Source organism: Geotrypetes seraphini, chromosome 8, assembly GCF_902459505.1.
Source record: "Geotrypetes seraphini chromosome 8, aGeoSer1.1, whole genome shotgun sequence".
In the NCBI taxonomy this organism is placed as follows: domain Eukaryota; kingdom Metazoa; phylum Chordata; class Amphibia; order Gymnophiona; family Dermophiidae; genus Geotrypetes; species Geotrypetes seraphini.
This window is the reverse complement of record NC_047091.1, coordinates 59,995,008-60,018,742: the sequence shown is the minus strand read 5'-3', so window position 1 is coordinate 60,018,742 and position 23,735 is coordinate 59,995,008. Positions and strand designations below refer to the sequence as shown.

The following is a 23,735-nucleotide window of genomic DNA, read 5'->3' as shown; positions in this document are numbered from 1 at the left end:
ATCTGTCCAAGAGGTGATCGTTTGTAAAACTTCAAAAATTCCAGTCAGTCTCTCATTCATCTATATAATTCCTTTTCTGACTGGTATTTACATTTAGTCCCTGTATGCCTTTCTAACGGAATTGCATATAAGACTGGCTACAACCAGTCTTGCTTTCGGGCTTTTCTTAGGGTGATGGGGGAATGCAGGCATGGGCGTATGTTGAAAGGCTACTGGCGTGTGTGTTTCCAGCAGAAAAATAATTCAAAGAAAAGCAAAGTTCTACCAGAGACGTTCAGGTAAGGTGGGGGAAAGTCGAGCTTCTTCAGATGAAATATTTGAACAGATTTTGATTCATTGCCCTCTGGCTTGGGAAATGTGTTGTACTCCTTGGGCACTGATCCCAAAAAGTGAAGATTTATATCCAGCACTCCTGAAGGTTTTCCAAGCACGGATGTTTCCATGTTCCATGAGGTTCCTGTCTCCAGAGGATAATTTAGGGCTGAGTGGAAAGGTGCGTCAGAATGCTGGCCAGGAAAGCCATTGGGGATTCGGCCTGACGTGCAGCTCCAGAGCAAGGCAGGAAAACAGGATGCTGGACTGTGCTGCCATCGACCTGTGCAGGAGGAGAACGTAGACAGGGTTCTGGGGAACCCTGAGTCAGCCTCCAAGGAGGCACAAAAACCCGAGCAAAGGAAAGAGGAAACAAGCAAAGGATTTTATATGACACGAGTGAACATTGTATACCCAGTTCAAATTCAGCTCTAGTCTAACTCTGTGTGAGAGCTTGGTCTAGGTTACTATGATCTCAATATTCAGCCTTCAGGGCTGAAGTTAGGACCCAAAGTGGTGAACTGGGTCAGAAACTGGCTGTCGGACAGACGCCAGAGGGTGGTGGTTAATGGAAGTCGCTCAAAGGAAGGAAAGGTGACTAGTGGAATCCCTCAGGGTTCGGTGCTGGGGCCAATCCTGTTCAATATGTATGTAAGTGACATTGCTGAAGGGTTAGAAGGAAAAGTGTGCCTTTTTGCAGATGATACCAAAATTTGTAACAGAGTAGACACCGTAGAGGGAGTGGAAAATATGAAAAAGGATCTGCAAAAGTTAGAGGAATTGTCTAATGCCTGGCAACTAAAATTCAATGCAAAGAAATGCAGAGTAATGCATTTGGGGATTAATAATAGGAAGGAACCGTATATGCTGGGAGGAGAGAAGCTGATATGCACGGACGGGGAGAGGGACCTTGGGGTCAGTGTTTTACTGACCGCTAGCGGCATTATTCCTGGATATTCAAAGCCAGACCCTGTTTGGGCTTTGGCATTGAATTTTTTTTTTTTTTTTTGGTGGGGGGAGGGAGTTTGAGGCGGTAAAGTCAATATTCAATAAATTAGATTGTAAGCTCTTCTGAGCAGGGACCATCTATTGAATGTTAAAAGTACAGCGCTGTGTATGCCTCTCAGCACTATAGTAATGGTAAATAGTTGTAGTAGTAGCACAGGGTGCCCACAAAAACACTCCTTGATTTTAAATGATGACAGCAAATACAAGTCCCGAAAAGCACGGTTAGCAAGATCTTACACAGTCGCTTGCACTTTCACCCTTATAAGCTGCAATTGGTGCAGAAGTTCCAACCTTCAGACAATGCAACACGACAAAATGACCAGGTGTTCCTCAAGTGGCCCCCGAGATCACCGGACATTACTGATTGTGACTTTTTCCTTTGGGGGTACGTGAAAGACAGAAGTGTACGTACCTCCACTACCCGCACCTATGGATGATCTGCAGGAACACATCACTGAAGCTATGAACGCGATCACACCGGATATGCTTCGGAGAGTCTGGTCCGAGCTCGATTATCGCATCGATGTTTGCCGAGTTAACGGGTGGGGCGCGTATCGAGTGTATGTAATCAACAGATACCATATGAAACTTTATGAGTTGATGAAGCTGTAGCCTCAAAGGTGAAAGAATATTCCAATAAATTTTGGTTTATTCTTCATAATTTATTCTTCATAATTTGTTTAAATAAAATAAATATATATATAAAAAAACAACACAAAAAAAACCAGACGTAATGAAAAATGGACGTTTTACAAGCAGAAACATGACGGGAAAAGGAGGGTAGAACTACAATGTTTATAGGAGAGATAACACTAATGGAAAGAGGAAAGGGATCGGGGGGCACAAGGAAATCAAAATCTTTTGGAGGAGGTAGTGTAGGGCCAAGGAATAAGCATTGTTCTGTTTGGATGGGACTGAATTAAAGTGTTTAAATTTTGAACGCGTCCTTAAATAGGAAAGTTTTCAAGGAGCACTTGAATCTGTCAAGAGAAGTTTTTTTCTCTAAGGTGGGTTAGAAGCGAGTTTACTTATGCGGTGAGGCAGGGCTGGCTCAAGATATTATGGCGCCCCAGAACCATTTCTGTTTTGGTGCCCCCATGTCCCACGCCCACAAGCCAGTTCCCTCCTCTGGTGCCACTGCCCATTCCAACAGGATGCGGCTTCATAAGGCCAGCTGCCGCAAGGAAGAAAGACCAGTGTCAATATCAAGCAGCAACTTCAGGAGGGAGGAGGGAAGTGCTGCCCTTCCCTCCTTCTTCCTCTGGTGCTAATGTTGGTCCTCCGTGGCAGCTGACCTATGGAGCCAGCTCCTTTCAGGACCAGGCAGCAGTGTTGGAGGAGGGAAGAGAGTGTTCAAGAGGCATCCTATAGCATAACGTATGGGCTGGTGATGTCATGGCCCTAGGCTTTTGGTGCCCTTTAGTGTTGACACTGGGCTAGAGCCTTACCTGATCCATAGAACATAAGAAGTTGCCTCCGCTGGGTCCAGATCAGGGGTCCATCGCGCCCAGCAGTCCGCTCACGCGGCGGCCCATCAGGTCCATGACCTGTAAGTGATCCTTTGTCTAAAAGTCTTTCAATCCCCATTGTTCCTTTTTCTATACCCTTTCATAATCCTATCTCTACCTCTATCCTAATTCTACCTCTACCTCTTTCTATATCCCTCAATCCCCGTTTCCTTCAGGAACTTGTCCAATCCCTCTTTGAATCCTCTTAATGTACTCTGTCCTATCACATCCTCCGGAAGCGCATTCCAGGTGTCCACTACCCTCTGAGTGAAGAAAAATTTCCTAGCATTGGTTCTAAACCTGTCCCCTTTCAATTTCTCCGAGTGCCCCCTTGTTCTTGTAGTTCCCAATAGGCTGAAGAATCTGTCCCTTTCCACCTTCTCTAAGCCCTTCATGATCTTGTAAGTCTCTATCATGTCTCCTCTGAGTCTCCACTTCTCTAGGGTGAAGAGCCCCAGCCTTTCCAGCCTGTCTGCATATGAAAGGTTTTCCATACCTTTTATCATTCTTGTCGCTCTTCTCTGAAGATAAGGGCTGAGCATCGGCATTTAACCTAACTCTGCCCCTGAAATGCCCGTAAATGAGAGAGATGGCGAAGTCTCTAACTTCACATCCTGCCGAAGCAATTCCGCAAGCCATCCCTTGCCATCAGCCTTTCTCTAAGATCAAATTGCAGGTTTCCAAATACAGTAAAACCTTGGTTTGCGAGCATCATTCGTTCCAAAACATTCGTATATCAAAGCAAATTTCCCCATAAGAAATAATGGAAATTCCACAACCCAGAAACTTTAGTACAAAATACTGTATGTATTCATATTGCATGACCTTGCAGTGTCAGAGAGCGAGAGAGAGAGAGAAGAACCATCGGCTCAGTTGTGATGATGCGATGTGTGTATACTGTATGTACTTGTATTGCAAGACCTTGCTTGTATATCAAGTTAAAATTTAATAAAATGTTTTGCTTGCCTTTCAAAACACTTGCATACCAAGTTACTTGCAATCCGAGGTTTAATTGTACTTAATATTAAATGTTTGCTGAATTTTTTCCCCCCTACATTATGGAACTCTCTCCCTCAATTTCTTCGGGATGAAATTCATTTAACTAAATTCAAAACTAATCTTAAAACCTTCCTATTCAAGGATGCCTTTAATAAATCTTAATCTTTTATATCCACTTATTTACTCATCCTTGTCCCAAAAGTTCTCCTTTATTTCTGCGCATATCTCTTATACCATGCACCCTTGTCCTTCATGTCCTATCCCTTCCCTCTATCTCATTTCCTCTAATATTATGTAACTTTTCCCTTCCTTCCCATTTCTCCTCACAGTCATGTTTGTCAGTATATGTCTAATATGTTTTCGCTAATTTTTCTAACACACCAATAACTAGTTCTTACTCTCCTATTTAAAATTTTTTTTTATTGTTAACCGGTCAGATATTTGTTTTATGATCGGGATATCAAAAATCAATAAACTTGAAACTTGAACTTGAAACTTGTTTCTGGCTAATGCTGGAAGGGCTCCATTAGGATCTAACTTGTGACACTACGTGGTTTCAGGGACAGTGAGCTTCCCTTTATACAGTGCATATCTTATTCAGGCCATTCCTAGCTTGTTATGTCTGTATGCAATTTGATCACAACTCCACAATCTTCTATATGAGAAAATTCCAATAAGAAACGACAGAAATCCACAAAGAGAGAAGACAAACTAAAGATGAAGAGGACCGGAGGGGTATCAGACAACCCGACACTCAATACTAGAGTGTTGGGAGCGAATCCTCATTTAACCCCGCGGTGCCTCCACCACCTTATTATGCGTATTATTTTTTGATTATTCTTTGTATTTTGACTAAAAAGCTCATTGATTTACTATTTGTAAGGCCTTTAAGGTTACTTGTATTTCATGCCAAATAATTTAACATAACTTAGCTTTGCTTTTCATTTGCTTTCATTATCAGCAAAGTACTTCCCCCAAACGCCAACGCGTTTCGATGTCCTTTGTCAAGGCGACATGGGGAGCTGAAAATAAAAGAACAAACCATTACCCTACAAAAGGGATACTCTTACATACCATATTAAGCACCCCCCTCAGCTGAATCTAAAAACTACTCACTTTAAAGTTAGAACAGTCACTGCATACCACCACCGGCTGCAAACGCACGCCGGGGCAGACTCACTCTGGGATTTAAATACCACCCACCTGGACCGCTCATCCGGGAAACACCCTCTGACCTAAGAACATTTACTTAAAGGGACCCGTACCTAATCATTCATCAAGAACACAGACTTAAAGGTCAGCCTGCGCTAACCAATCGGACGTTTCGTTAAGCCCCTTAGGGGACATGGAATCTAATACAAACATCCAACGGAGCTCACAGCACGTTGTGAGCTCCGTTGGATGTTTGTATTAGATTCCATGTCCCCTAAGGGGCTTAACGAAACGTCCGATTGGTTAGCGCAGGCTGACCTTTAAGTCTGTGTTCTTGATGAATGATTAGGTACGGGTCCCTTTAAGTAAATGTTCTTAGGTCAGAGGGTGTTTCCCGGATGAGCGGTCCAGGTGGGTGGTATTTAAATCCCAGAGTGAGTCTGCCCCGGCGTGCGTTTGCAGCCGGTGGTGGTATGCAGTGACTGTTCTAACTTTAAAGTGAGTAGTTTTTAGATTCAGCTGAGGGGGGGGCTTAATATGGTATGTAAGAGTATCCCTTTTGTAGGGTAATGGTTTGTTCTTTTATTTTCAGCTCCCCATGTCGCCTTGACAAAGGACATCGAAACGCGTTGGCGTTTGGGGGAAGTACTTTGCTGATAATGAAAGCAAATGAAAAGCAAAGCTAAGTTATGTTAAATTATTTGGCATGAAATACAAGTAACCTTAAAGGCCTTACAAATAGTAAATCAATGAGCTTTTTAGTCAAAATACAAAGAATAATCAAAAAATAATACGCATAATAAGGTGGTGGAGGCACCGCGGGGTTAAATGAGGATTCGCTCCCAACACTCTAGTATTGAGTGTCGGGTTGTCTGATACCCCTCCGGTCCTCTTCATCTTTAGTTTGTCTTCTCTCTTTGTGGATTTCTGTCGTTTCTGTATGCAATTTGTACATGGCTGTGTGCACCGTTAGCTTTCTATATAAACGAATCTGCAGTCATCCATACATCTGTTTCCCCTTTCTCACAAAGGGACATTTTCCATTTATACAGGAGCCGCCTGTGAGAGGAATGAAAGAGATGCAGAGGGAGGAGCAATGTTGTATAACATAACATAAGAACATAAAAATAGCCTTACTGGGTCAGACCAATGGTCCATCAAGCCCAGTAGCCTGTTCTCACGGTGGCCAATCCAGGTTACTAGTACCTGGCCAAAACCCAAAGAGTAGCAACATTCCATGCTACCGATACAGGGCAAGAAGTTGCTTTCCCCGTGTCTTTCAGACTATGGACTTTTCCTCCAGGAACTTTTCCAAACCTTTCTTAAAACCAGCCATGCTATCCGCTCTTACCACATCCTATGGCAATGCATTCCAGAGCTTAACTATTCTCAGAGTGAAAAAATTTTCCTCCTATTGGTTTTAAAAGTATTTTCTTGTAACTTCATCGACTGTCCCCTAGTCTTTGTAATTTTTGACGGAGTGAAAAATCGATCCACTTGTACCCGTTCTACTCCACTCAGGATTTTATAGACCTCAATCATATCTCCCCTCAGCCATCTCTTTTCCAAGCGGAAGAGCCCTAACCATTTTAGTCTTTCCTCATACGAGAGGAGTTCCATCCTCTTTACCATCTTGGTCGCTCTTCTTTGAACCTTTTCTAGCGCCACTATATCTTTCGTGAGATAAGGAGACCAGAATTGAACGCAATGCTCCAGATGAGATCGCACCATGGAGCGATACAGGGGCGTTATAGCATTCTTAGTCTTGTTAACCATCCCTTTTTTAATAATTCCTAGCATCCTATTTGCTTTTTTGGCCGCCGCCACCCATTGTATACCGCAATGCATCGTGAAGTTCGATGTGGTTAACAGGAATTAAGTAGAAGACCGTACATGAGAGGTGAGGGTACAAGTACAAATAACTTAGGAGCGTGACAAGGTCAGTGTCAAATACAATCATGGTAAGGTAATATGACCAAAAAAAAAAAAGAACTCAAGTAAGTGAACAGCTTTCGATAACTGGTACAGATATACAGTACTCCCCAGAAATTTGCTGGGGTTCCATTCCAGGAACCCCCACGAATTTAGAAAAACCGCAAATGTGGTTTTTCGCCTGTCAAAAGGCAGGAGAGGCAGGAGAGGGCAGCTTGAGTGCCAGCGGGTGAAAAAAAATCACTCGTGGTCTGCTCTGACCACCTCTTCCTGTAGTAAAGTCGGGCTACACCAATCAGGAGCTGCTTTGACATGCAGCTCCTGATTGGTGTAGCCAAACTATACTACAGGAAGAGGCGGTCGGAGCAGACCGTGAATGAGTGAGTCCGTGATTCACGAACTGCAAATTCGCGGGGGAATACTGTAGATACAGAGACCCAAAAGCAGGTGGTGAGAGAGGGAGGGGAGGGGGGGTGCTAGTTAGCAAGAGTTGCATGAATCTGTGCATGAAGCTTTTTATCAAGCTGTGCTAGAGGTTTTTAGCGCGAGCCGGCGCGGTACATTCTCCGACACACACACATAATTCCTATGAGCATCGGAGCACTTACCTCGCGGGCCTACGCTAGAAAATCCTCGAGCATAGCTTGATAAAAGCGGGGTGGAAAGGAAATGTAACTTTTACTTGTAAAGAAGTACAGGATTACATTTGTTATTTTTGCTGAAGTAATAGTTTTGACCTGGTTATATTTGATGCTTGCAATTAAAAGTTAAAAAAAAAAAAAGTACACTTCTCCCTCCGTATTCGCTATGATCAGGAATTAACAGACCCGCGAATATAGAAAACCCATGAATAACTTTTTCATGTTATTTGCTGTTTTCTATTAAAAACCATCGTCAATATGGTGAAACCACGAATAACATGGTGGAAGGCCTGGCCTGTTCCTGAAGGAGAGGCAAAACACAGCGAAGAAAGTGCCGGGAGTTGGCGATTTTCTCTGTAAACGCTTGAAATTGGCGATTTCCCTATGCAAGCTGACTTAATTGGGGGGGGGGGGAGGAGCCAGCAAGCTAAAAACCGTGAATAATCGAAACAGCGATTGCTGAAACTTCGAATACGCAGGGAGAAGTGGAAAAGTGGAAGGGAGATCTAAATGACAAGTCCTCAGCAAACCAAATGATACAGCAAAACTGGGAACAGGATTTTGCTATTGTTGCCGCTACTAATCATTTCTATAGCGTGATGCTATGTTTCTGTTTGTTGTTTACCAAAAGCTTCTATACCGCTACTAATGATTGGGGAGGCAATTCAGAGCGGTTTACATGAGCTTCTATCATGGTGTTACAATACATGAGCTTCTGTAATGGTGTTACAATACATGAGCTTCTGTCATGGTGTTACAATACATGAGCTTCTATCATGGTGTTACAATACATGAGCTTCTGTCATGGTGTTACAATACATGAGCTTCTATCATGGTGTTACAATACATGAGCTTCTGTAATGGTGTTACAATACATGAGCTTCTATCATGGTGTTACAATACATGAGCTTCTGTAATGGTGTTACAATACATGAGCTTCTATCATGGTGTTACAATACATGAGCTTCTGTCATGGTGTTACAATACATGAGCTTCTGTCATGGTGTTACAATACATGAGCTTCTATCATGGTGTTACAATACATGAGCTTCTGTAATGGTGTTACAATACATGAGCTTCTATCATGGTGTTACAATACATGAGCTTCTGTAATGGTGTTACAATACATGAGCTTCTGTAATGGTGTTACAATACATGAGCTTCTATCATGGTGTTACAATACATGAGCTTCTATCATGGTGTTACAATACATGAGCTTCTGTCATGGTGTTACAATACATGAGCTTCTATCATGGTGTTACAATACATGAGCTTCTGTAATGGTGTTACAATACATGAGCTTCTGTAATGGTGTTACAATGCAGAGTTAGTGTTTTCTGAGATGGTTTTCAATACGGACATTTTCATACTATAGTCAATCATCCTACATATACATATACACACATATAATACTAGTATCATGTACTATGTTCATATAGTAAATCCTACTTATTTGCACACATAATACCTGTATCATGTTCTATGTTGTGTTCCTAATGGGGACAAGCCAGCTTTCTCCTCTATGTTGCTTTATTAGTTAAAGTCGTCTGTGAAGAGGATGATTTTTATCCCTTTCTTGAACTCGCCGGTGTTCTTTCCTAGTTTTAATTCCTTCAGAAGGGAGTTTCACCACTTTGGAGCCATCACTGAGACCCTTCTTGTCCTATTTATATTTGATGTCTCTGAAGGAGGGTATTTCCAACAGGGAGTCTTGCCTCGAGCTCAGAGCGCGTGCTGGTGTTATGGTAATGTAGTCCTGCGCTAGATATTGAGGTTCCGAGAGATGAATGGCTTTTGTGTGTCAGCAACAAGATCTTGAATTTCCCCCTGCTTTCAATCGAGAGCCAGAGTAACTCTTTCAGTAGCGGCCTTGCACTTGTCTGCCTCGATTTTCCCGGCAGAAATCTTGCTGCTGCATTGTGTACCATTTGAAGCTGCCTGATCATGTACCGTACTTTGGGACGCCCAGCGGAATTGCATACTCGGCTCTGTACACATTCTTTGCAGGTGCTTCTTCTGTCCCTGGTGGGCTGACAATCTAAGTTTTGTACCTGGGGCCATGGAGTCAGGTTAATTGCCCAAGGTCACAAGGAGCCGTGGTGGGAATTGAACTCAGCTCACCAGGATCTCAGCCCACTTACTACTATTATTATTATTACTGCCATTACTATGGGTATTAGGGATGCAGTTAGTGGGGGGTGGTAAGCTACTGGTTAGGGTGGTGAGCAGAGGGGAGTAAGGTTAAGAGTTGAAGGCTATTTCAAAGAGGTGGGTTTTCAGCCTACTTTTGATCAAGGGACAGGATGTGATGCATGGACTCGGGTAGTTTGTTCCGGGCCTAAGAGGCAGCGAGATGAAAGGAACAAAGTCTGGAATTGGTAGGGGAGGAGGAGAGTACTGATAAATACCAAAAGGGGAGAGTGTGGCACCCTGAAGTTTTGGTTTCAAACCCACACTATTGCTTGTGACCCTGGGCAAGTCACTTAATGCCCCCAGCTACATTAGATAGATTGTGAGTAGAGAATGACATGGGGACAAATTTGTCTCCGTCCACGCAGGAACTCAATTTACCCGTCCACATGAGTTTTGTCACTGTCCCTGCCTCATTCCTGTAAGCTCTACCTTAACCGCACAAGCCTCGAATGCTTATGATTTTAAAGTGTTTAAGGCTTGTGCAAATGAGGACAGAGCTTGCAGGAATGGGGCAAGGACAGGAAAAGAACTCATGGGGATGGGACAGGAAAATGAGTTCCCAGTGGTGGCAGGGAAACATTTGTCCCGTGTCATTTTCTACCTGGGAGAACAGTATAGAAAACTGAATAAATAAATAGTGTGAAAAGTTTCAGCTTCTGATAACCAGACCAGAGCTGGTATTGTGACATCATAATGCCTCATTCCACCAATGCCTAAGAGCCAACCTCATCAGTGATGTCACAATGGCTTGATTGTCCTTTACTTGGCTCACTTTTACATTTTGATTTCTAGAGTGATGCAGTTTAGAGAATGATATGAGGACAAATTTGTCTCCGTTCCCAGAAGAACTCAATTGCCCCGTCCTGTCCCTGCGAATTTTGTCACTGAACCTGTCCCTGCCCCTCTCCTGTAATCTCTGCCTTAACCACACAAACCTCAAACACTTATGATTTTAAAGTGTTTGAGGTTTGTGCAGATGAGGACAGAGCTTAGGCATTGGTGGAATGAAGCATTATCATCAGTCACAGTCTGAGCTCTAGAATGTTGCTACTTATGATTTTAAAGTATTTGAGGTTTGTGCAGATGAGGACGGAGCTTAGGCATTGGTGGAATGAGGCATTATGACATCACAGTCTGAACTCTAGAATGTTGCTACTTATGATTTTAAAGTATTTGAGGCTTGTGCAGATGAGGAGGGAGCTCAGGCATTGGTGCAATGAGGCATTATGACATCACAGTCTGAGCTCTAGAATGTTGCTACTTATGATTTTAAAGTGTTTGAGGCTTGTGCAGATGAGGATGGAACTTGCAGGAATGGGGCAGGGACAGAAAAGAACTCGTGGGGATGAGATGGGAAAATTAGTTCCCGCAGGGACGGGGAAAAATTTGTCCCTGTGCCATTCTCTAGTTGTGATCCCACCAAGACAGACAGGGGGAAATGCTTGATTATAGCACCTGAATAAATTCATGTAAACTGGAGCTCCTGGGGAGAACAGTATAGAAAACTGAATAAATTTATTTATTATGAATTTTTGGAAATCAATTTGGGACCAAATTAATTGTTTATTAGATAATCCAGTGGCATTACTGTGCTATTTGGTATGGAAACGAGAGCAAAAAGTCAGATTTCTACAAACAATAATAAATTATTACTCATAATGACTGGTGTTGCCATTCAACAAATTATGTATAATTGGAAGGATTGGAGTAGATTAAATTATAATTTCTGGTGGAATTCTTTATGTCATGTTTATAAAATGGAGAGATTTATTGCAGTACAGCGGGGTTGTTTCAGGAAATTTCAAGATGTGTGGGAGCCATTAACAAAGTATTGTACTGTTTAGATGAATTTGTTTCCCTTAAATTTACAAATTCAAGTTTAATAGTTAGGTGGGGAGGGGGGGTATTTTATTACTACATATTCTATATGATATTTGATTATAAGGTAGGAAAGGGTGGGAAGGGGGGTGATAAGAGCTTATGTATTGTATCTATGATGATTATTAAGTGATGTATTTATTATTAATTTGTTTGAACTGATGTCACACTTATTGTAAGTTTGAAAATGAATAAAGAGTTATAAAAAAAAAAAAAAAGAAAACCAAATAAATAAATAAATACAGCAAACCTCATCATTCAAACAGTGGAGCTGCCCGTGTTTGAACTGGTTAGATGAGTCGGGTCACTTTAAAGCAAAGATGAAGCTGAAGCTGGTAGGAATTCTTGATGAACGGACATTGTAGTTGCTGTACTTTTATTTTTTACTCAAAAAGTATTATTTTGGGTACTTACTTTTTTACTTTTACTAGAGTAAACTTTTAATTTGTTTTTCATTATACTTTTTACTTTTACTTAAGTATCAAAATATGCATTTACCCTTTCCTTTAAACAACACTGATAAGGGGTTCATAGATGAAAGCGCGCAGACAAATGCACGCAGGACGTCAGCGTGCCAGATTAAAAGTTAAATCTAAAGAGCTCCAAGGGGAGGTTAGGGGGTACCCCCCAGTTTACTTGGAAGTGTTGGTGCTGACGTTGGAGGGTTCAGGGGGGTAACCCCCACATTACAGAGGGAAGGGCAATTTTTCCCTGTTTTAGGAAAAATTAGTTTCCTCTGTAAGTGTGTGTGTGTGTGGGGGGGGGGGGTTTCCCTCCCCTAACGGCAGCACCAACACTTCTAAGTAAAGTGATGGGGTTCCCCCCACGCCCCCTTGGAAGCACTTTAAATGTAACTTTTAATCTGGCGTGCTGATATCCTGTGCACATTTTTCTCTGTTCATATGTCCGCGCGTGATTGTCTGTTGCGCTTTAGTCCCGTCATCCTGGTAAGGAAGGCAGGAGAATGAGAAAGAGACCAAAAGGAAAAAAAAAAGGGGGACACAGAGGAATATGAGAGAGTGTAAGGAAACAGAGAGGGACAGAGCAAAAGGAGAATCTGAGTCTCTACCAACATCTGCCATGTCTTATTCACAGGTCCACGCTCATATCATCAGTCACCTGAAAAGGGAGATGCCCTCAGTGTTTGGAAAGGATAATAAGAAGAAAAACCTCATCTCCAAGCTGCCTGTTATCTTTGCCAAAATCCAGCTGGAGCATCACATCTCGCCTGGAGACTTCCCAGACTGCTTCAAAATGCAGGTGAGCTCTAAGCCCCAAGGGGAAGAGGGCAAGCCCAGTCATACTACTTTCAGCAGCACCGCAGAAGCACAGATGACACAGCCCTGCCAGGCAAGACTGGTGTTAGACATGCTGGGGCCAAGGACAGAAACTAATGAGGGGGATCCTAAATCCTCTCCTCCCTGCCCTGGCCCCAATTTCTCCACCCACTAAATGCCCTACCATCCAGCATCTCTCCTTTCCTTCTCCTTCCTTCCCTCTCTCTTCTTCCACCCCAGGTTCACCACATGCCCTCCTATCCAGCATATCCTTCTTCATTTAAAAATCAGCTGCTCCAGGGCCCCCCACCCCCACATGGGTGGGGACGTCCTTTCTTTCTCTCCACCCCGTTCTGAAGCCCTCCTTACCTTTTAAAATGCAAAGGGGTCACCAGCGAGGAAGTGATTCTCTAACACTGCTCGCAGATTCCTTGGCACTGTTTCTCTGCTGTGGTCCACCCAAGCGGAAACAGGAAGTTACATCAGGTTGGCAGACTGCGGCAGGGGAATAGCATTGAGTAATCCATGAGTAGTGCTAGAGAGTAGAGGTCTGCACAGGAATGGGGATCGCGGGAATCCCGCGGGTCCCGCTGGAATCCCCCCTAACCCACGGGACTCCCACAGGGACCTCCCTCTAGCCAATGGGACTCCCACGGGGATGGAAGGCTTTGGAAGCAGGGTTCATCCATATAATATAATGGACACGTCAGCCTTAGTAAAAGAGGGGGTTTATAAGTTAATTGTCTGAACAGAAAACAAAAAAAGGGTTCCACCAAAGAGATTCCACAAGGAAAACAGCAGCACAAACAAAAAAGAAATTGAAATTGATGGTCCTGTCAGAAGTAATTGCTGCTTTTTATGGGGACGGGCGGGGACGGAGATACAGTGGAACCTTGGTTTGCGAGTAACCCGGTTTGCGAGTGTTTTGCAAGACGAGCAAAACACTCAGCAAACTTTTGCCTCGCAAACCGAGCATGTTCCGATATGCGAGCACCTACCCCCCGCTCTAACTGGCATCGCAACCCCCCCCCCCCCCGCGATCACCCCTTCCCCCGCGAGAACCGCATCGCACCCCCGTGCTGAAAGTGCCATCCGCCCGCCCTTCCTCTCAAACACGCTCCTTACCCCTTCTGCTGGTTGTGAGAGTGAAAGCAAGTTCCCGCCTCTTGCCTGGGCCGGGCCTTGAGCTTCTGCGCATGCTCAAGGCCTTCTGGCTCTCATTCTCTCGAGGGGGAGGAGGTGATGGAGCAGCGCCGGTAGCCTCGGGGGTGTGTGTGTGGGGGGGTTTGGTGGAACGAATCAAAGCGAGTTTCCATTCATTCCTATGGGGAAACTCGCTTTAATATATGTTTCTGGAACGAATTATGCTCGTAAACCAAGGTTCCACTGTAATTCCTTGCGGGGATGGGTGGGGACGGAGAGGATCCTGATGGGGACAGGTGGGGACGGAGAGGATCCTGGTGGGGACGGGGGGGGACGGGACAGAGAGGATCCTGGCGGGGACGGGGGGGGACGGGACAGAGAGGATCCTGGCGGAGACGGGTGGGGACAGAGAGGATCCTGGCGGGGACGGGCGGAGATGGATGGGATTTCTTTCCCTGCGCAACTCTCTACTAGAGAGTTGCTGCTGTGCCAGTGATTCCTTTGCATTTTAAAAGATGACGAGGGGCTTCGGAATGGGGTGGGAAGAAGGGAAGGATATCTCGGCCTACAGGGGCCCTCTAGAGCTGTGGTTCCCAGGGTAGTTGCTCTGTTTGCCCCCTCCCCCCCTTTATTGCTGGCCCTGATGCCAGGTGGGTAGGTCTTTAAATGGGTAGCTGCATAAATCTACAGAATTCTAACACACGGGTTACCAGATTTTACAATCATAAAATTTGGACCCATGGCCCACCCCCACACGAACCTCCCCAAGCTTGGGATCGCGTCTGCGCATGCACGGACATCGACGCACTGACATCAGGCACATGCGTGCATGCATATGACATCATCGCGTTGATGTCCAAACATGTGCAGACGCCCTCCAGACATGGCCCTGAGATCGGGGGACTTCCAAAACCTGGACAAACTGCCGGATTTTGGAAATCCCTCTGGGCACCTGGACAGTCCTCTAAAAAGAGGACATGTCTGGGTTTTCCCGAACATCTAGTAACCCCAAGTATTAGGGTCCACATATAGAATTTTCTTTTTTTACCTGTAAACCTTTATTGGAGCAGAAACTGGAAATATACACAAAGAAAAGCCCTGAAATTCCAAGTGTCAAACATGCTCTTCTGAAGAATTAAAAATTAATGAAATAAAAAACCGTTTAATAGAATTTTGTACCTAATATCCAGTATCCCAGTCCTCCCTCAGTTGTAGCCTCTGCTATCACTGGCTTCAAAAATAATAAACCTTTCTCTAAAGTGCTAAGAAGGGTAATTTCCAGAAGCCATTTTCCTGGGCAAACTGGCCACCAGGATAATGCTCACCCTGTGCATGTGTAAAAGTAAGCACAGCATGTGTTTATATGGAGGAAAAGAGGTGGGAAAGGCAACAGTGCAGATAGTTTTGCATTTTCAAAACTACACATAATAGGCCCGATATACAGCACATTAATCTAGTCAGAAACAGCTCCTGGCCAGCTAAATAGCACATAGCCAGCTATCCCATGATATTCAGCAGGATATAGATGGCTATTTCCCACTAAATATCTGACTTAGTAGATTAGCCAGTGACCATTAAGTCATGTGATATAGATGGTCACTGTCGATATTCAAAGGCTCGCTGGCCAAGTTCAATGACCAGATAGAGCCACTTAAAAGGCTGGCCTATCTTTGACTGTTGAGACTTAGCCAGCTAACCACTGAATATTGGCCTAGCTATGTCTCGGCCAGCCAAATCTAAACCGGAAATTCAATGCTGGTCACCAGATATAGGCTACAGGTTTGGGATGGACTGATTTTCAGGTTCACTGGGGCTGTAAGGGAACCTCTGGGGTGAAAGTAATCTATACATTTCCAAAGAGTGATGGCTAGTAGGCAATTCTGCGGTAAGACTGATTTATGGTCTAAAGAAATATGATCATGTAACTTCTTTCTATTGTGAGTTGCACTGGCTCCCCATGGAGGCACGCATTATATGTTACAAAGTCATCTGTGGCCAAGCCCCACTTTATTTAGCTGACAGATTTTCAATTGCATCCCATAAAAATATTAGAAAATCACATACTCTGTTTGTATTTCCCTCAGTTAAAGGCTGCAAAGGCAAGAAATACCATGATTATCTGCTTTCATTTCAAGCAGCTTTTCATGACAAAGACTTTTGTTCACTGTTACTTACTTCTCACTCTTATGAACACTTATCTTTTCCATAAGTACTTGTCCGAGTAGTTATCTATGACCCTTTTTTGTAGATTATGTAATTTTTGTAAACCGCATTGAACTTATGGTTATGTGGTATAGAAATATGATGTTATGTTATGTAATTGTTAAATGCACTTAAGAGCAAGTTTCATTCTATTAGCCATTGTCATGGTAACATCATGGTCCATGGTTCTCTTTACCTCTCTTTGACCTTCCAACAGGAGCAACTGATGGTTCATGACTTCAATAAGTTCCATTCTCTGAAGCCCAGGATGATAGAGGTCTTGGATGAGATGCTGACAACCGACATTGCCAAGCTGATGCCTCTCCTGCGTCAAGAGGACCTGGATACCTCTGATCACATGGTCCAAGGAGGGGCTTTTGATGGCACCCACAATGGCCCATTTGTGGAAGGCATCACTGAAGGGGTATTCGAGGGCATGGAAGATGAAGATTGGGTGGTCACGAAGGATAAGCCTAAGTATGATGAGATCTTCTATAACCTCTCCCCCATGGATGGCAAACTCAGTGGTACCAAAGCTAAGACTTGGATGGTTACCACCAAGTTGCCCAACTCAGTACTGGGGAAGATCTGGAAGCTCTCTGATGTGGACAGAGATGGCATGCTAGATGATGAAGAGTTTGCCTTGGCCAGTCACCTGATTGAGGTCAAGCTGGAGGGTCATGGCCTTCCCACAGAGCTGCCAAGGCACCTCGTCCCACCATCCAAGAGACGACAGAAAGGTTCAGCAGAGTGAGAACTCAGTACCAATATATTGTCCTAACAGCAATTATCACTGGCTCTTCTGGCTGAGCAAAGTTTTTCAAAATTTTCCTCCAGTTCTGTAAAATGACTTACAAATTCCTTAAAGACCCAGAAATTATTCCATGTAGGCTTATAGCTTTCACAACAACTAAATTCTATCTGATGAAAGGTGTGCAAGATGCAGCCAATAAGAATGCAACCTTTCATTTGGCTGTGATCTAATAAAGGTTGGTCTTATTAGATTTGAGCCAATGACAGCCACACAGTCATCCACAAACTCGTGGTGAGAACTAGGAGGTGCTATGGTGCTCTTCACTTTTCAACTGTCTGTGTTCTCTGTGAAACTCTCTAGTGTATAGGATGTTGAAATCCTGTAATATTGTCACTCTTGTCTATGCCACACTTCCTGAGAACCCTTCATACATAGCCCATAATAACAATAGCTGTGAAACTTTCTTGATAGCAACTCGCCAGGTTGAATGAAATATTCATTTAAAAATAATCAGGAAAATGTAAACCAGGGTGCTATAGAACTCTTCTGTTCTTTTGCTTTCATGGCAGTAGCGTTGGACATGCCCGTCCATATCCAGAAAATGATATACCATCAAGCAATTCCATCATAGGGCACAAAGGTTTCATCAGCTGTCCTCATTCTTAATACTTAGCGTGGAAGTGGTTAAGTAGAAGGAAGGGACTGAGAAAGTAGACACTGACAGTGTGGTGGCCACAAGAGTTTTGCCCGCTCATCCTACCAGAGACAAGTCTTAGAGAATCTACAGCAAACAGTTCATATGAAGCCAAAGACTGACCACACCCTCCCAGTGCTTATTGTCCCCATATGGAACATGAAGAGAAGCATTGCCAAGGGATGTTATCCCACTGAGGTCAGCTTCCACATTTAGAAGTTTTTTTTGTTTGGTGACCCTCACACATTATGCATTTGTGTGTTTTGGGTAGAGAGTGAAGATCATAACCATCCATTTTGCTTAGCCCTTTTTCAAGACAAACGCAAGCATGGGCGAATGGTCTTCTTCAGGGCCAGACTCATTGATTATGGAGATCTCAGAGTTCCCTTGCCCTTCAGATAATACCTGCTGCATGTAAGGTATCCTTTAAATCTGTTGACCCAAAGTGTAAATTCCCCAAAGATTAGTACTGAGAGTTTTGTGTGGTGCTGTGGAAACTCAGAGCAATAAAGAGGTTAAATACTGTAGTCCACGATCTTGCCGCCTCCCGCAAAGCATTCTTGTTGGTCCTGCAGCTTTCTTCCAATGATACACAGGACTACTAGTACCAGAATGCACTGGGTTGAAAGGCTGATGCTTATGACTGGGTACAAATTATTGCTATATGCTGAGTTGCCTGGTCATTCAATGCATCTCCCACAATTCAGCCACAGCCAGAGCTGATCCAAATTCAACCAAAACCAGCAAGTTATCCAACTGCTCTGCTCATGTACATGCTGGACAGAGATGTATCATTCCATAGATCTCCATGTATATATATCTTGTATGTTAAGATTTTGCTACATGCTTGGGTGCCAATGCTCTGAACCTACAGCCTATGCACACGCAGCTGCTAACATGCATCTTTTAGCTAGTGTACTCCATTTCTGTTTTTGGCCTTGCAAAATACAGTTTAGTGTGTGCTTCTCTTTCTTAGTTTATCACTATATCTTTAATTACCTCCTAGGGATATGATTTTGTGGGCACCTACAAATTTTAAGCGAGCACAAATTGCGTGTAGGCACATATACCTACAAATTAATATGCGCAATCGATTTAGATATGCAAAAAATAAAAAATAAAAAAAGATCTTGTATGCAATCTGCACAAAAAACACAGCTATGAAAAAAATATAAAAATCACAAAACCTTTGCATAAAATGAAGACTAATCAAACTTTCCCCCCCTTTTACAAAACTGTAGCGTGGTTTTTAGCGCAGGCCACAGCGGTAACAGCTCTGACGCTCATAGGAATTCTATGAGTGTCAGAGCTGTTACCGTCAAGGCCAGCGCTAAAAACTGCACTACAGTTTTGTAAAAAGGGGGGGGGGGGTATTTTTTGCAGGGCACATCCTTATTAGGTGTGATGGGTGTGGGGAGGGGGAGTCTTATTATAGGTGGCCTATATACACTTGGGGCTAGATTCATTTACCTGCACGATTGTGACCGATTCGTGGCCGATCCGTGCAGGGTTGACCAATTCACGATGGGAAAATATTCAAATGGGGGCAATCGGAGGAATGCCCCCTACTGACCGCACAGATCGCTACTGAGCGATCCCGACACATGCGCAGGCCATCTTCTTTGCCTGTAGATGGTCTGCACATGCGATTGCTGTCCATGTTCCAGGTTTCTCAGGTCCCTCCTTGCCGAGATCAGACCTAGGATGGTGCAGAAGAGCCTGGTAGCAATAATGAAATGCAGGATGGTGGGGGTGATTGAGGTGGGGAAAGTGATTGGGGCCAGAGGGTGTAGGTTTGCTTGGTGGGGATTAAGGGGTGCTTGAGATCAGAATGAGCAAATTTGCAGAAGCGGATAGAATTTGACATTATAGAGAGGTTACAGGAGGCGGGAGGTACCTTGTAGAATACACTTGATTCCTCTAGTCATGCCTTGATTATTTCTTTTTTGGAAAAATGGAACACTATTGGAAAAATCTCACTCTTTGGGCCTCAGTCTTACTCACTAGGGTGCTAAATTTTACTCTTCTGCACAGGCCATCCTTGGCACTTCTGAAGTTAGCAAGAAAAGATTTTCTAGTGCAGATGGGAAGGTACCAGGAAACCTTAGGTTTGTGTTCACTTGACCTCAGAAACCTCTGACTGGAATTGAGGCGCCTGAATTTTTTTTTGGCTCAAAAATTTCATATTCTATATTTAATATGGCCCTTCTGAGAGCACTACACACTCGTATATTACCATAAAAAGCTGAAATCTGGCTTCTTATCTCCTCTGGGAGGACCCAGGACAGTCCAACGTCAATTTTCTCTTCACTGGATGAAAGACTGTTTGGTCGCGTAACATTCAGCCCCAGTACGACCTGTTAAGGCTGCTTTATACAGTTTTTTTTAAGACCTTGCAGTAAAATGTCACGTCTTGTGCAAGATGCAGAATCGGAGAGCTGGAGTTCACACACGAGCTCAAGAGACCAGGCAGTCCATCTGTTGGGCTGCCAGTTAGGCTCTGGGTTATTGCATTGTTTCAGGCCAGAGGTTTTTAGACTAGACTATATTAGGATAGGAGCTAGTCACAAGGATTCGATGAAATAGCTCCAGAAAGTACGGAGTTAGGTCAGAGCTAAAGGCTTTACAAGGGCCAGAATAGACAGTAGGACATGGGTGGGGCTGGTAACTTGGGAATGATGATTTCCTTGAAGGGAAAGGCCAGAAGAGCCGCCTTCTTACACTTGATCACCTTGTCGCTTTTTTTTTTCTCTCCCTTTATTATTGCTACTTGTTTTAAGGCTAAAAATGTCATGGCTAAGTAGGAAGTAGAAGCTTCACTACAGTGAACTTAAACAGACTACAGAGTGCTCTGTATCCTGTGTTTATGGCATTGACCTACAATAAAGGCAACATGTATTTATGAACCATGAATGTGTATGGAACTGTATCTTCTGGTCGCAGACAAGAAAATGTTTCTGGGCCATGCTCAAGACAGATAAAAATGACAGGGTACATACAACGGTCAGTGTTGGGGGTTTTAAAAAAATGTGATTTATTAATCACTTTTTTCCATGATGAGATTCACCCAAAGCAGTTTACAATACACTGAATAATAATCAGGTACTTCTAAGTATTTTCCCTCTCTGTCCTGGCAGGCTCACAATCAAACTGTAATACCTGGGGCAATGGAGGGGTTAAGTGACTTGCTCAGAGCCACAAGGAGCAGGCTAGGATTGAACGCACAACCTTGGCAGCAGTTCTAACCACTGGGCCACACCTTTCACTGCTCCTAGAAGCATTATTCTGAGATATTCAATGCTGGGCCATGTCTAAGCACCAGCACTGAATATTCAGGTTTATGCAACCAGTTATCTCTTATGTGGTGAAGTACCTTATTCAGCATTTAGGAGGGGGGGGGAATTCATCAATGGGCACTGCCACGTTAGCACACAATAAACACTAAAGACGCCCTTAGGAATATAATGGGCATCTTTAGCGTTTAGTGAGCGCTAACACAGCGCCCGTTGATAAATTTCCCCCTTAATCACTTAAGCAACACCACATAAAGACAAGGACTATATGAGATCTGATATGGCCGCTTAACTTAGGCGGTTAAGTACTGAATACTGGCACTTAACCGCAGGAGTGCTGGCTCCTAAGTGCAGCTGAATATCAGCAGATAGCCCCACACAAGTGATTTAACAAGTCAGGAGCTGCTTCTGGCCATGAAATCACTTAGGATATCAACCCGTACAAATCTTTTTAACACCTTGCAAATATTGACACACATACAATCTCCATTGTAAGAACGTGAAGATGCAACAGAGAATGGTTAACTTGGGTGTTAACACTCCTGATCACAGCTGTGGAGGATCGGGTTGGGTGACAGCAGGGAAAAAAAAAAAAATTATGGAAAACACTCCCTTCAACTCTTGGTTTCTTTCTCCTCTTTGTGTGTATACATTTGAAGGATAAAGTGAGTCATTCCTTTCTATGACTCAAAGTCTGAACTCCAGCCAGAGGCTTAAGAACATATTTTCCGAGGGGGAAGAGCAGCAACATTCCACAAGCAGAGCCACAGAAAAATCAAGTTATGCATTTATCAGCCTGGCAGGGAGCGAGGGAAACACCCCCTGCTTTACTGGTAGCCCCCTATATATCAATGGAACTGCACACTGCACAGTGATATGTCAATACACAGGGCCACTGGAGGTGAGGAAAGGTGGGCGGAGGTCCCTCGGGGAAACGGTTGGTACATGCCGATGCAGTTGTTAACTAAACATCCGGAGAGGCCAATTCTCTCATCACCAGGCCCTTGGCATGGAAGAATTTATCCAGAGTTAAACAATGCCCTCACAATCAAGGGCAGGAAGCTGCAGCTGAAGCTTTTGTAACTTCCATCGCCTCCAGTTTCACATCTGAAGTTCTCATTTCCTCTTTCCCACCACTAGGGACCCTCTGTGAGGTCTCCTTTGTCAAGAGTGAGTCCTATCCCAGCCCAAGAGCGAAAGGAACTGCATGAAAAGTTCAGGCCCAACTTACTTAAAGTGGAGAGTCTGTCACTTAAAAGAGGGATTTGATTAACTGGTTGTGCGGCTAAAGACACACTGCATTCAAACTTAGTCATCACCCATGTGGTTTAAATATTTGTGTCAGATATAATAGAAATGCCCCTATATAGACACAGTTCTCCAGTGCTCTCACAATGCAGTTGGTGTGTGACATGATGAAACCAGAAACGCATGAGCTGATATCGAAAATTTTTTTACCAAAGATTGGGTTTTATTCTGATAGATTTACTTTTTAAATCTTTGGCTCCTTGAACCAGCTAAATTTGTGTTCTTAAAATTGCAAGTCGTACAAATTTACCTCACCCCCTTTTTGCAAAACTGTAGCGCGGTTTTTAGCGCTGGCTGTGGTGATAAAAGCTCCAACACTCATAGAATTCCTATGAGCGTCGGAGCTGTTACCACCGTGGCTGGCACTAAAAAACGCACTACTGTTTTGTAAAATTGGGGGAGGGGGAGGAGATTAGCTGGGTAAGTGGTGGGGTTGGAAGTTTTCCTGGGGTCTGATTTCAAATCTATCTGATCACTACAGAATTCAGTTCTAACTGGCTAAAATTTAGCCTACAGTAGTTCCCCCTGCAAATAAGCTCCATGCCATGAATAGCTTATGGGAAAGAAAGATTTTTTTTTCACTCAATGAATAGTTAAGTTTTGAACTCATTGCCAGATGACATGGTTATAATGGTTAGTGTAGCTGGGTTTAAAAAAGGTTGGGCAAGTTACTGGAGGAAAAATCTATGGTATGCTATTGAGACAGATGTGTGGAAAGCCACCCCCTGCCCTCAGTATCAGTAGCATGGAATGTTGCTAGTCTTTGGGATTCTGGAATCTTGCTACTCTTTGGGGATTCAGCATGGAATGTTGCTACTATCTGGATTTCTGCCGGGTACTTGTGACCTGGATTGGCCAATAATGGAAACCGGATACTGGGCTAGATGGGCAACGTTGAGCATGTACCCAATTTGGATGCACAACATAATCGACAAATGAGCCAATTAGTGCCATTAATTGGACATTGTCAATTATTGGCGCTAATTGGTATTCATTTAAATCTATATGTGCATCTTTAGGTGCCGGGATCTGTACATAAATTTTGCATATGGCTCAGAAAAAGGGGCACAGCCACAGCAGGGACGTGGGTGCATCAGAGGCATTCATGGAATTTGTACACAGTTTTACAGAATTAGGGAGATCTGCACCTGATTATAGGTGTGAACATTTACACCAGATTTCATTGGTGTAAATCAGTGGTCTCCAACTCAAACCGTTTGAAGGGCCACCTTTTGGATTTGTAGGTACTTGGAGGGCCTCAGAAAAAAATAGTTAATGTCTTATTCAAGAAATGACAATTTATAGTTTATAAATCTTTCCTTAATAATAATATTGTAATTTACAACTCAAGAGACATATGATCAAGAAACTGTTTTATTTTACTTTTGTGATAATAAACATATTGAGGGCCTCAAAATAGTTCCTGGTGAGCCGCATGTGG

The 23,735-nt window shown here is 43.5% G+C and overlaps 1 protein-coding gene across 1 annotated transcript in view; it reads left to right on the top strand.

Annotated features, from left to right (window-relative positions):
* The window catches only part of EHD2 (EH domain containing 2), a 128,162-nt gene extending 109,334 nt beyond the window's left edge, over positions 1-18,828 (top strand). Inside the window, exons 4-5 of the mRNA XM_033955191.1 lie at positions 12,719-12,883; positions 16,463-18,828. Of these exons, the coding sequence (XP_033811082.1) occupies positions 12,719-12,883; positions 16,463-16,999 (702 nt within the window). The 3' untranslated portion in view covers positions 17,000-18,828. The remainder of the gene's footprint in view (positions 1-12,718; positions 12,884-16,462) is intronic.
* The last annotated feature ends 4,907 nt before the right edge of the window (positions 18,829-23,735 follow it).